This window comes from Phaethon lepturus, unplaced genomic scaffold (assembly GCF_000687285.1).
Source record: "Phaethon lepturus isolate BGI_N335 unplaced genomic scaffold, ASM68728v1 scaffold8789, whole genome shotgun sequence".
NCBI lineage: Eukaryota > Metazoa > Chordata > Aves > Phaethontiformes > Phaethontidae > Phaethon > Phaethon lepturus.
The window spans coordinates 40791-53506 of record NW_010564115.1 but is presented as its reverse complement, the minus strand read 5'-3'; the positions used below and the strand labels follow the sequence as shown (position 1 = coordinate 53506).

The 12716-nt window shown below is 40.2% G+C and overlaps 1 protein-coding gene across 1 annotated transcript; it reads left to right on the top strand.

Annotated features, from left to right (window-relative positions):
- Window positions 1–11216: 11216 nt before the first annotated feature.
- MOBP (myelin-associated oligodendrocyte basic protein) lies at window positions 11217–11438 on the top strand. Its single transcript, XM_010294767.1, has one exon. It carries the CDS (start codon window positions 11217–11219, stop codon window positions 11436–11438), a length of 222 nt encoding a protein of 73 aa, XP_010293069.1.
- The last annotated feature ends 1278 nt before the right edge of the window (window positions 11439–12716 follow it).

Below are 12716 nucleotides of genomic sequence, written 5' to 3'. Positions count from 1 at the left end.
ATTTCAAAGTCAAGCTCATCAGGCAGAAGGCCCTTGTGTATGAAGCATTACTCATCTCGTCTGTATGCAAAGTGTCTTTGTGCTGTTTTTTTTACCGACACACGCACAGTTCTCTGATGCTGTGACTTGTCACACTCTGAAACCTGGTTCCTTAGCAAGCTCTGCTGTTTATTCTGCTGCCTGCTCTGGTTTACTCTGCTGTGTGTTCTGTGGGGAAGGGTCAAGTAACAACACTGATTCTAGTGCAGATCTTTGTAGGTCTGTGTTGCTGGAAGTCCAGCCAGGAAGAGGGAGGAATTACTCATCGTGAATACTTCAGAGATTTTCAGAGCCAATGTCTGAGATACTCTCCTTCTGTACACTAGCCAGGCTATGAATTGTGTTTTATAAGGTCAAGCCAGATGCCACTGTGAAAGGAGCACTGGGAGAAGAACTGTTCAATGTAGTAGGAGTGTTTCTATTCTTTAAGGAATTTTTTTCAAGTTGATATAGGCATAAAATTGGATTACTAAGAAAGGTAGACTCTCAGATGTCACCAGTGATGCAAAGAATGTATTGCACATAAGTATGATATAAAAGTATGTGCATTTTGAAAATATTTTCACTGAATATTTTTGGTCTGCTTGAATTGAACAATACTTTATTCTTCAGAATGCTTGTCTGTGTTTATCGTTCTTCAGGTATGACCAAAAGGGATAAAAATGGTCATTAACTTCAGATGACCTTGTATTGAAATTGTCCAGTGAGAAGCACATGGGCAGAGGCACAGAGTGTGACCAATGGGAGGGGGGAGTGCAGGTAAAAGCTACAAGTGTATTGGCATTTGATTAATACTTTGCTTTCCTCTACTGATCATGAATACACAGTGAAATACTCGGAGGAAGTTGGTCAATATGGCCAGGAATTCAGTTTTCATCCCTGTAAAATTAGATGCACCTGAGAATTAAGTATGTTAAACTTTTTTTTTTCACTTGGTACAAGAAGGAGAAAAAAGACAGGATTAACTATGTGACAAAATGCACTATTCTGAGCTGCAAAGTGGTAAATAGAGACTGACTGATACGGAAATAATGCATTAGAGGCTTTTAGGACTACACTTTCGCTGCTTAATATGTAGGATAACCCTTAATAGATGGTAGGAAATAGAAAGCTGTTAGGCTGTGGAGTTTATCAGGTCAAATAAACTGTTTGTGGTAAGTAGTTATCAATGCTGTTGATTCAGTGCAATTCTATAGACTTCTTGGTATTTCTGGACATTATTTGGAAAGGACATTGAAAGATAAAATAAAATTCTACTATAATTAGCTAAAAATGAGGCAAGAAATATTGACATATTAGTTATGGAAGGATACCAGAGAGGCAGTGAGAAATGTGCTTCAGGGAGACCAAAATGACATTTATTGAGAGGAAATGAGATAGAGGGGAATGTAGCAAATGTTTAAATAACTATAAATCACTATCAAATGTGGGAGGGAAAAAATCAGGGAAGGCATGTAAGAAAGGTGGTAAAACTGTAATGATGTTTTGCTAGGTTGTTAGGATGTTTGATACGGTAGTATAACGTAAAGTATTACGTGTTTGTAATCTAAGAGGAAGGTGTCAGAAAATGCTAACATAAATAATAATCTAAGCTTACCATTTTGTAGTCACATTGCGAGGCTGTGGCACATATAGGTGAAAATATAAAGTGCATGAAAACTGACTGGATGCATAGGCTCAGATAGTAATGGTCAGTGGTTCAGGATGGATGTAATAGTGAGACAGGGAGAAAACCTTTTAGCTTATCATCGCTTGTGGTTGATGTCCAATGTGGAAGCACACCTTTTGGCCCTTCTCAATAGATCAGTTAAACCCAGTGTTTAACCAGAATGTCCTGCACCTGCAGCAGAAGTGCTTGTCCCCAACACTGGTGAAGTACTTCACCTCAGAACACCCTACCTGGCTGCAAAGTGGTCTCTGAGATAGGAGGGCAGATGAGAAAGAAGAGTGGGGGAAAAAAAGTATGTTAAAACCCAGATTTATTTTTACATTTTCCATGTGGCAGTATTAGAATGGGAGAGCAAAAGAGTCTGTACTCACAGCACTGCTTCTTGGAGAAGCTCTTTTCGGCTTTCATGTGAAGATTTCCGATGTCCCCAGAGCTCCCCAGAATTCTCTGTAGTTCAAGACCTGCTTCTCCCTCGCTGCTCCACTTCCCGCAGAAGATTTCAAAGCCTATCAGTTAAAGGTGGTGCACAGCCTGTGCTCCTGTGATATCCAACATAACAAAAGAAAATGGGCTTAAATACAGCATCTCTTGATGATTTGCAGGTTTACAAAAGTGAGAAGGAATTTAAAATAATGCCAGTATATTATTTATTTCATTTATCTACACTCTGACATGTCAGTCCCAACTGATGATAGATGCTGATTGACAGTGCCTGTGCCTGCAACAGAGAAGGAAACTTCCCTTAAGAGCCACTAGCATAGTGTCTGTAGAGTAATAAAGCAGAAATCATTCATTTTGTGAAACGGCTTCATCTGAGCATGAAATTGTTAACAGATTAGGATAGACCCTGGTATGACAAGCAAAGTACTGGTCTGGGGCAAGTGAATGACAACTTGTCTTGGTGTTGACTGATCTCTAGTAAATGCTGCGCTCGATACGCGTTTTTTAGACAAAGGTAAGCGTTGCGTATGTTGGCATTTTTATGATTCTGTCAGCAGTCTAACTGGTTCAACTGTGTTAGCACAAAGGTTCCACAGGTTGTTCTTCATGACATTTATTTTATGGTATTTAATAAGAAATATGAAGGTGTCAATGCAATTCTTTTCCCATTATCAGAAGTGTTTGCAAGTGTAAAAAAACCAAAACCAACCAACACCAACAGTGTTTCCACTGTGCTGGATTTCTTTATTTTTAGAAAGAGATTGTCCCCAGAATCCGTGCTACTTTTTTATGCAGGTAACTGATTTTTTTTTTTTTAATAGTGCTGTCTCAGGTTGTAGAATGATAACTGCATTTTTTTTAAATGTAGGGTATACATCTGTCTTTTAATGTTAATTTATTCAGTTCCAAGGAACATCCATTGAGGCAAATGGGGTATGTCAGTAGGGTAACATGGAGTCCACTTAGTCTCCACAATTGTCATTGCAAAGGCTTGTTTAAGAAATACGGTTTCTAAGAAATAGGGTTTTATTCTTGTACATCATTTAATCTTTTCTAAACATAAAAGTTACCCTAAGCTCCTAAATACTTTGCTATCCTATGAGACCTCTGGTGGCATTGAAGTTGTGTGCCAATCAGCTCACCTTTCATATGTCCACTTCTGTTACAGAGTTCATACCGTTGGTAGCCACGTGGTATGTATTATGGACATAGTGTTCAGTCTGAACACACAGTAGTCGCTGAATCCTTAGCATAGGTTTTTTTTAAGGGCAACAGGATGTCATTGCAGGCCTTTTGAGTTAGGTGACAAAAGGGCAAGACTGACAACAATTGTAAAGAATTTAATGGGACAAGATCATCCGATAGCATATATGCAGCACCATCAGTGTTTTTTCCTACTTTTGAAAAGAGAAGGAAAGAAAAATAAAAAAGGAAGATTTGATAGGAATACCCACTAATTTTATAGAAATGAAAAGCTGAAGATAAAAAACCCTTAAGAGATGCTAGTAAGATCTTAGATAAAAGAATGCAACTGCAGTTGGAGTAATTGGACTGTGAAATATTAATTTTCCTGATTTTTGATACAAGTGACTTACTCATAACTATTTATGAGCCTTTTGGTGCTTGAATGCTGAGGTGTCCCATCCTTCTGTCTCCTCCCAAAGACTTTGTGTTTTGCTTTGGGTTGTTTTTGATGTTACTTCCCCCCTGCCCCCATTTATGGTACACACCCTGCTGTCTGATCCTCCTTGAAAGCCAGCTACTGTTGCTGGATCAATATCCCTCTGCACAGATTAAAGTGATGTGTGTTCCTCAAAGGCTCCCCAGCTGCAAGCAGTGTGTTGGCATGTGTACTAGCATGGCTTTTTGACAGCACCAGCAATGTGTAGAATACCAATAGATGTAGTAAGCGTTAAATTGAGCATGAGACACCATTGTGACTGTGTTGATAGGAGCCTAGGAAAAAAGGCCATAATTTTAAGATAATGTATTAACTTGGCATTTGCTGTAAAGGGACATAGTACTGTCCTGTGCTCTACTTTTTTAAAGAGAGCAAGTAGAGCTTCACGGGGGGCAATTTAACAAAGACGTAAGAGAAATAAAAGGTGTGTGTAGTGATGGTGTTGCACTGGCTGGGACTAGAGAGTTGTGTTAGATGCCCATCCTCATGGAGAAGAATAAACTGTCTGAGAAGAAGAGGCAGTTAAAAGAAATGAGCACTGAAGCCTTAGAGAGTAAATAATGATGGATGCCTGCTGGGAGAATTTGGTTCTTCCTGTATATATAGCAGGGTGAAAAGATACATGACACTGTCAATGTATAGCTTCATCACTATTTGCACCGTGCCACACTTTGTGGCATAGAAAGCATGTAAGGAATAAAATGCTGAGCAGTTCTCCTTGGCAGTTCTGGCTAGTTAACTCCTGGGCAGGGATCAGAGAGGAGCTGTAAACCTTCCGGTGAGTTTTTTCCCTAAATTTAGCAGTATTGCACTAACCTGGTTGGCCTGCTTCTGGGGGTCAGGAGAAGGAGAGAGGAAGCAAAAGCATAGGTGGGAACCATTTCTAGTAATCATAATCTGGGACCTGGAACATCAAACTGGAAATGTGAATGGGAGAGAAATTTCAGCCACAGTCAGCCTGTGACTTCTTCTCACTGTGGTAGTAGTCAAGGAGTAAGAGACTGTCAGGTTCTGCACAGATTAGAGGAGCTTTACCCCCACTCCAGTGTCTGGTACACATCTGGCAGGTCTAAGGAGAGCAAAGACCGGGAATACTGTGTACACTTTAGCCTCTGAATAGGAAAAGCCCTTTGTCCTTCAACATTGTAGCTTAGAAGGTATTGGTGGAACTTGTATTTTCAGCTGATCTCTGTATCCCAAGGCAACTCCCATCAGACCAGGTTTGGACTGACTGTGGGAGTGGAAAAACATGAGGTGCAGCTGGTGACAACAGTTTCTCTGAAAGACTGGGAACAGGCACATCAGAACTTGTTCACCTGCTCCCCAGACTATGTAGAAATCCAGGTCACCTGCTAAGCAAAATGTGTCAGTAGCTTGTACATGTAGGTGAATATGAAGGGTGCTTGGCCAGAACAACGTCTGCAGGGATTCTCTTCTGTGGAGGGAAAAAATGTTTTAAGGCTCTTAACAGTGGTCAAACTAAGAATAAAATCGGTTTTAAGACAAATTTCTGATTTTCCTGGACCGCTCTGAATCTAATCTAAGAGGTGAAATAGTGCAAACAAAAGCAGAGAAGAGAGCAACCAGTTACACAGCGGAGCAGAACAACCTCTCTAAGAGAAGCACTTTGCAGTGTATGCTGCCTGCTCACTACTCTTTGAAGGACAAAAGGCTCAAATGCCAAGTGGATAAAAGGTAGCCTATTTCATGAAATAGATGTAATGTGAATTAAGAGGACAGGAAACCTCATCTGTAGCACTGAAGGATAAAGTTTCTACCTGTCTTTGGTAACTTGTGGTCAATGCGCTGCTCCTCTGTTCAGCCGGAGGGAGTGATGTGAAGGAAATGGGCTTTTTTGTAACTCCTAGGAACATTGTCCCTCCATTTTCCTCTTCTCCTGTGCAGGCAACTAGGATAGATTTAACTTCTGGTCTCTGCTGGGGAAGCTAAAAGGTGGCTAAACAGTAGGAAAAATTGTATTTGTCCATCACTCAAGAAAGCAATAGACCAAATGACTTTTTTTTAACCTGTTTCTCAAACACATCATAGGCTTCTTTCCACTTTTTTTTAAACCTCACAGTATTATCTTACTATGGCAAGTTGCCAACATGTATATGGCTGTTGCCTTTGCAGTTTGAGGTTATAGCTCCACCTGACCCCAGCCCTTGAGTGTGTAATCACAGTAATGCCTCTTGAGGAGGAAGGGGGCCATCTAGGATGTTTCACTTATTAAAATATAGAATAATTACAGTCATGGAGCTTTGTGAATGTCAAACTGTAGCTCAGAGAAACAAGCATCCTCATCACACTGCCAGTTAAAAAAAAAAAGACCTAACTTTTATAAAAGAGGGTTTGGGAAAAACAAAGGCTTTTCTCAAACAAGTTTGTATTTCTGTATTCAGGAGGTACAATTATATACAAAAACCAATTGTTTTAAAGAAATTTATTAGAGGAGAAGGCATTGTTCAGGCAAATGTTGAAGAATTATGTTTGAACCTGCCAGACTGTTTTTGAAGCTGAGGCCTTTGCACAGGGAAAATGCCTGTCCTGGGTTGAATCCCACCACAATAAGCCTGTCCAGAGCACAGAGCATTCAGTTTTACAGTCCTGCACCAGATACATCTCATCCTACTTGTTAGTAAGTAGGAACTCAATTAGTATACTGTACAAGTGACTTGAAACAGAATTTAATTTAGACAAGGCAGTCAGGTCTTGTAAAAAGTTTGAGGGTCATTTGCTGTGAATATTAGTTGTAAATACGTTGCTTACAAAAATACAGCAGTGGAGAGGACTATATGGTTGCTAAATGAAAGATGCTGTAAAGGTGTTCTGTATACATTTATATTTATCTAAATATTTAGATCACACAAGTTTATTATTGCCATTGTGACTTTTACTGTTATCACTATTGTACAGCAGATAAACCAAAGCATCTAAAAAGCTGGTGACTTTGGACTAATCACACTCTAAATCGGTGGCAGTAAAGAGCAAGGAAAACAATCCTGTAGCTTGAGTTTGCTAGGTTTTGTCCTACATTTACAAGTCTGAATCAGTGTTATTTGTAGAAACAAAAGGGGCTACCTATTTGTAGAGTCCAAAGATGACTTATCAGACAAGGTATTTCAGAGAGGCTGTTGCCCAGCTGTTGAAGAGCAGTCATGCGATGAGACATGTTGAATGCCTGCACACCTCACCAGCTGCATTTCAGCAGTTCCCTCCCTTGCAATGTGCTATGCAGTACCTGTCTTCAGCATGATACCTAACCCACTGTATCGTTTGTAAACCACTGTACAAACCAGCAAAGTAGAATATTGTACTTCTCACAAATTCAGTTAAAATCCTCTCAGACACTAAAAAGAAATAAACCATGACAATGATAGCTGTTTACATTTTTAAAAGGGCAACAAAAAACATAGCGGGTAAAGCACGGAAGGCAACTATTCACCCTCAGAATGTAATAGCAAAACCTACATTCAAAGCATAGTGCTAGAAAGTGTTCCTAACTTGACTTTGTGTAGGATTACATGCCAGGAGTCTATCACCCAAAACATTGACTGAAATTAATTGCATATTTATTATGGAAACTGTTGCAGATTAATTAATACAAGCCTCTGGAAAAATCTAAATATGCACCTGTATATTTTGGAACTTACAGTTCAATAAAATGTTCTTTGACAGAATTAGTCTTGGCGACAGTTGTTGGGTATCTATTGAGTATTCTTTGCTTCTTTTATATTTATAGGCAATTGGTGAAATGCAGCCACTCATTTAAGAAAATTAAATCCAATCTGAGATTCATTCAAACAGCAGTTCTCTGCAGATCCTTATTACTATGTTACACATAACTGTAATAGCTGGGCACCGTCAGTTGTGACTTAACTGATGTGAAGAAATTCTGTAGCTTGTGCTTCCCACTCTTCCATCCTTTCCCGAAAAGCAAAACTTTTTGTGCAGAGTCTTTTTTTGTTGCTTATTTGTACACATACTACATATACACAGCTGCAAATATATAACATTCTCTCCTTGGGGAAGTAATGCTGGGGGAAGTAAGCGCAAATGAGTGCACACACATTCTCCCTCTTTCCTCTGTCCCACCCCCCTCATCTGTGTTTTCTTGAGGGAATGACGTTGCATGGGGAGGAAGGGGGAATGTTTGCAATGGCTGTGTAGTTTGACCTGCCTCTTAGAAAAAGTCATGTCCTCACAGGTGGCTATCATCCTTTTGGAAGCAAGTTTCACTGCATGAGAGGATCAGTGCTGTTGACTGCACTCCTTTCCTTAGACCATTGTTACAGTCTTCTTGCACCAACCCATTTGAGCATCCTGAAGGTAAAGTCTGAGACTTTCAAACTTGGGATGCTTTGAACTTCAACTTGTACCTCCTGAGTTCTAGCACTACAAACTTTCTCAGTGTGTTGAGGTTGGAGCTCACAGTAATCACCCTGCTCACAGGAATCATCCAGATGAAATCACGTGCAAGTGAGGTTTTCTCAGTATCGCTGGGAGAAAACCAGAGCCTACTTTTCCCTTTGACTATGTAATCTTCCTCAAACCAGGCAGGCTGACTTGCCTACCTGTGTTATGCAGCACTTCATCTTCATATGAAACCGGTGTTTTACTTCTAAGGAAAGACTGTGGAGAGTAGCCTTTTGGCTTCAACTAACAAGTCCTGCTGGACAGTCCCTTTTGCCATTTGACTCCTGATAGAAACTAGAATAGCCTTTGGCAGGAAGTGCCGAAGGGCCTTAACTTGTTACAGCCATTAGAGGGATGTGTGTTGCTTTCTTTTTCATTCTGCCTGGTTTCCTGTAGAAATGAGGCTTTTTCTGACATGCTCTCTCTCTGCCAGCATGTCCAACCTTATCCTATTGACTTTTTGAATCTGTTGGCCAATTTTAGTCCTATTTAACAGTGAGGCAGATGCCTTAATGATATTAAAGTTCTACCACTGTAATGAATGTTGGCCGCCAGATAGAGGAGAAAGATGTAATTAATGCCTGTGCTGATGAAAAGGCTTCAGTGTGTCCTCAGCTTTTTCTAGGTATCAGGCTTTATTAGCTCTGTTGTGAACAAAACTGCCTGATTTTATATTGCGCGAGCATTATTGTAGTGCTTTAATAGGTGGCTTTGCTTCTGTGGTTTATCTTGCTGTCATGTATAAGAGCCCTAATGAGGGTTCAAAAGCCATCAAGCATGCCAATGTTGAGTGTGCAGGCTGATACTACCAAATATCAGTGTTACTAATTCTGGGAGATAATAGGGCTGCGTGACGACAAAAATAACTGCTTTCACTGCTCCTCCTGACCTTGACTCCGTAGCTGTTCTCATCTTACAGGGAGGCCAGCATCTGCTGCCTGGGGTCTCCAGCTTGAAGCAAAGATTGCAGCATCTTGGCCACTGACTCTTCTCCATGCCAAAAATCCTCCTTGTCCATACAGCCTTTATCTTCACCAGCTTCACTCCTGGGACCCAGGGTTCCCAGCTGACCACCTGTGCAGAAGCATTGCTCTGTCTCACTCCATTGCTGCATTGCAGGAGGAATGCTGTGGATGGAGGAGCAACGTGGGGAACAGCTCACTTCCTCTCCTGTTCCCCTGGAAAGATTGTCCATGTGGTACCATGGTGGGAGGGAGGAATGGAGAGAAAGCAAGCTAGTCTAACCATTCCATTTAATCTGTGGGATAATTCTATCAATTTACATGAGGAAGCCAGTTTGATTTGCCTAATTCAGACATTTCCTCTCTTACATTATAATCTCTTACCTTTTTCACCTCTAATGTTCTGTAGTAATGTGGAAAACCAAGTAAGTTTTGCCATCTGGACAAAAATCCTAAAGAAAGTTTGTTTATTTGAAACTTCTGAGAGTGTTTACTTGACTTTGAGCAGCTGGTCTAAGGTAGCCAAACCTTTGTGCAGGAGACAAACAGCAGAAACATACATTGTTTTTATTGTTTTAAATTTATGGAAGATATGTATCTGGAATATGGTTAAATATTATGTATGTGCAAATTCAAAAATTATATGCTGTAGATCACTGCCTTGATTGCCTTTTAGACTTGAGGTTTAGAATTGACCCATCAGACTTTCATAAAATAAGCTGGTTTTATTTTGAGTTACAAATCTGAGGCAGAAATGGCAAATAAGAAGATGTATAGCCCAGTAATGCGAGTGTTTTTAAAATTCTCAGCTTGGCTCATAATGATGCTTATAGATGATCTTGGCCGAGTTCCTGAATAAGTATGCAATAAGTGTATTCTTTTTTTCCTGTAGCAAGATATTTAAGCATTAATTTAAGGGTAAGTCAGCATGTCACGACTCTGTCTTCGTGCAACTTAGTCTATCTCTTGTACCTTTAAATTTTTAGACCTTTGTGTTACTCTAACCTTATAAGTAGTTCTTATCTGGAAATAATAAGGTAGCCACCACTAATTCTGAGAAATGGAAAGAATGAATATATGTACGAGCGTACTGTTCTATAAGCTTTTATTTAACATGTTTTTCATGAATCCTAATTTTTTGTTTTCTCATAATGTATATCAGAGTTGTACATGCCAGAATCTGTGTGATGAATTTGCAGACTTGTCTACTTACACAACTGTTCCTTATGGATGTTTTTTATTACTAATATCGTGGAATATACTGCCTAATTTGTAAAATATCAAAGCACTGCATCTTGGGAGATAGCAAATTACTGAATACCACACACACACAATTTATTTTATTTTAATAAATGAGCTCTTCTGCTGGAAAACAGAAATCTTTAGGGTGTCTGCAAACACTTTCATGAACAGTTGGAAGTTAGCTTAGTATTGGTCCTAACTAGTAAAACACCCAAATCTCTCTGAAATGAAGTATGTGATTAATCTTCCTCGACAAATTGGAGTTATTATGAATAATATGACCCCATGGGTCAGAACAAAGCAAACTGTGCACTTTTTTTTTCAAAACTGTTGATCAGTTGAATTGTTTTTTATTGATGTGCACCAAGTCTTTTGACTTTCACAGACTGATTTTTTGGTTTATAAAGTGTCCTGAAAGCAGGCCTGAATTTTCAAATTATGCTATGGCTTTGCACAGCTGGAGTACCTGGAGTAGCAGCCTGGCTCTTCTGAGGGTTGTCTCACTGGAGCTGAGTGAAGGGAGATTGTTTGCCCTGGCTCATGACTCAGAGAGTTTAAGTGGATCATCCATGGGTGACTCCAGGGAATACAGTTTTTGCTTCCCAATTCTAGACTTAGAATATTCATTTCTGACATTTATTTCACACTTGCAAAAGTTATTTAAAGAGTATAACATGAAGATGTGGAAAGAGGAGAAAGGGAAAGGGAAAATTTCACACTGAAATTTTGTTTATGTTTTTGTTCTTTTGCTTTTCATTCCAGTGAAATGAAGCAGAAGTTGGATGAAGAGGGTAACAAGTGCAGCATCCTTTCTAAGCAGCAGAAGTTCAACGAGCACTGCTGTATTCGCTGCTGTTCCCCTTTCACATTTCTTATCAACAGCAAGCGACAGTGCCAAGACTGCAAGTACAACATCTGCAAGAGCTGCAGTTCTTACCAGAAGAAGGAGAAGGCATGGATTTGCAGCGTCTGCCAGCAAGCAAGGTGAAGGTCTATTGTTCAGCAACCTGTGTAGAGCAACCGTGGCCTGACCCGAGCTTTTCCTTGTATTTGTCAGTAGTTAACACTGGTGGAATAGGACATGAAGTACCTGTTTATGTAGGGGTTGATTTGTTCCTGAGGTGTGACGTGCCTGGTTTGTTTGAGAGGTTAATTTGTTCTGAGAGTGTTTGGTTACCTGTTGCATTTTCCAGGCTGGCTTAGCTGGACTGATGAATCAGCAAGCAGTAATTTGACTTAGCTTGAGCAGGGCTGGGAGCTCCTGAAATGCCTGGGTTACTAATGGAACCTGAGTGCAGATGGTGGTAAGGTAGTTAATCATTTTGCAGCAAATCCCACTGTTGGATGGGGAGTGGAAGGAAGAATATTGGTGAATAGATCATCCAGCTGTGACTGTGCTTTGGAGTGCTTTTCTAAATGTCAGCTTATTGGTGGGGATGCTTTGGGCTTACTTTGGCAAATAACCACAGAAAATAGCAGTGCAACCTGTTATAATTCTTAACATCTGCTAAAAAAATGCTGTCAGGCTTCTATTTGCAGAGGGTATCAGGGATTTGCTATCTTACCCTTTTGAGGCTAACAGAGGCACAACATTTAAATATAGCACCAGAAAAACAAAGCAAATTCAAGCAAACACATAACAGCAGCAAAGGGGCCGTTCCTTGGACAGTAACTGTGATAGTCATTCTTGGCTGCGTTGCAGGCCAGGTTCCAAAAGCAGCCTTAGCTGTGGTGGCAAAGCACACTGACCAAGGCCTTTTTACTCAGACAAGAAGGGTGAATGAAATAACTTGATTCCTTGTAGCTTAATTTTGAACATTACTGACTAAAGCAACTGAGCAAATGTGGCAAAGATGGCTGTTTATTCTTTGTCTTTCCCTTTAGCGGAGAACACAGGATGAAGAGCCAAGTCCCTTTCCTATGCTGTATGATATTCCTGTGCTCACCAAAGACTCACTGCTCCTAGTTGTTTCCCATCAACACTCACTTGAAATTTAAACTTTCACATAGTATCTGTAAATGAAGTGTGTGCCCTTTGATACAGGACTTTAAAATCCTACAGACTCCAGATAGATGATGCCGTGTTTCCAAATGCCAGGTTTGAACCTGAAGGAGGTTGTATTCTCCAGGGCACCTGCTCCTTCTCTGCCTTTTAGCTTGGAAAACCTGCACACACACCCTTTCCCCCAGTGAGGAGGCAGAAGAATGACAGGAGTATCTTTTCCAGCAACACAAAGAGCTGTGGAGCCAGTGCTTGTTTCTACTT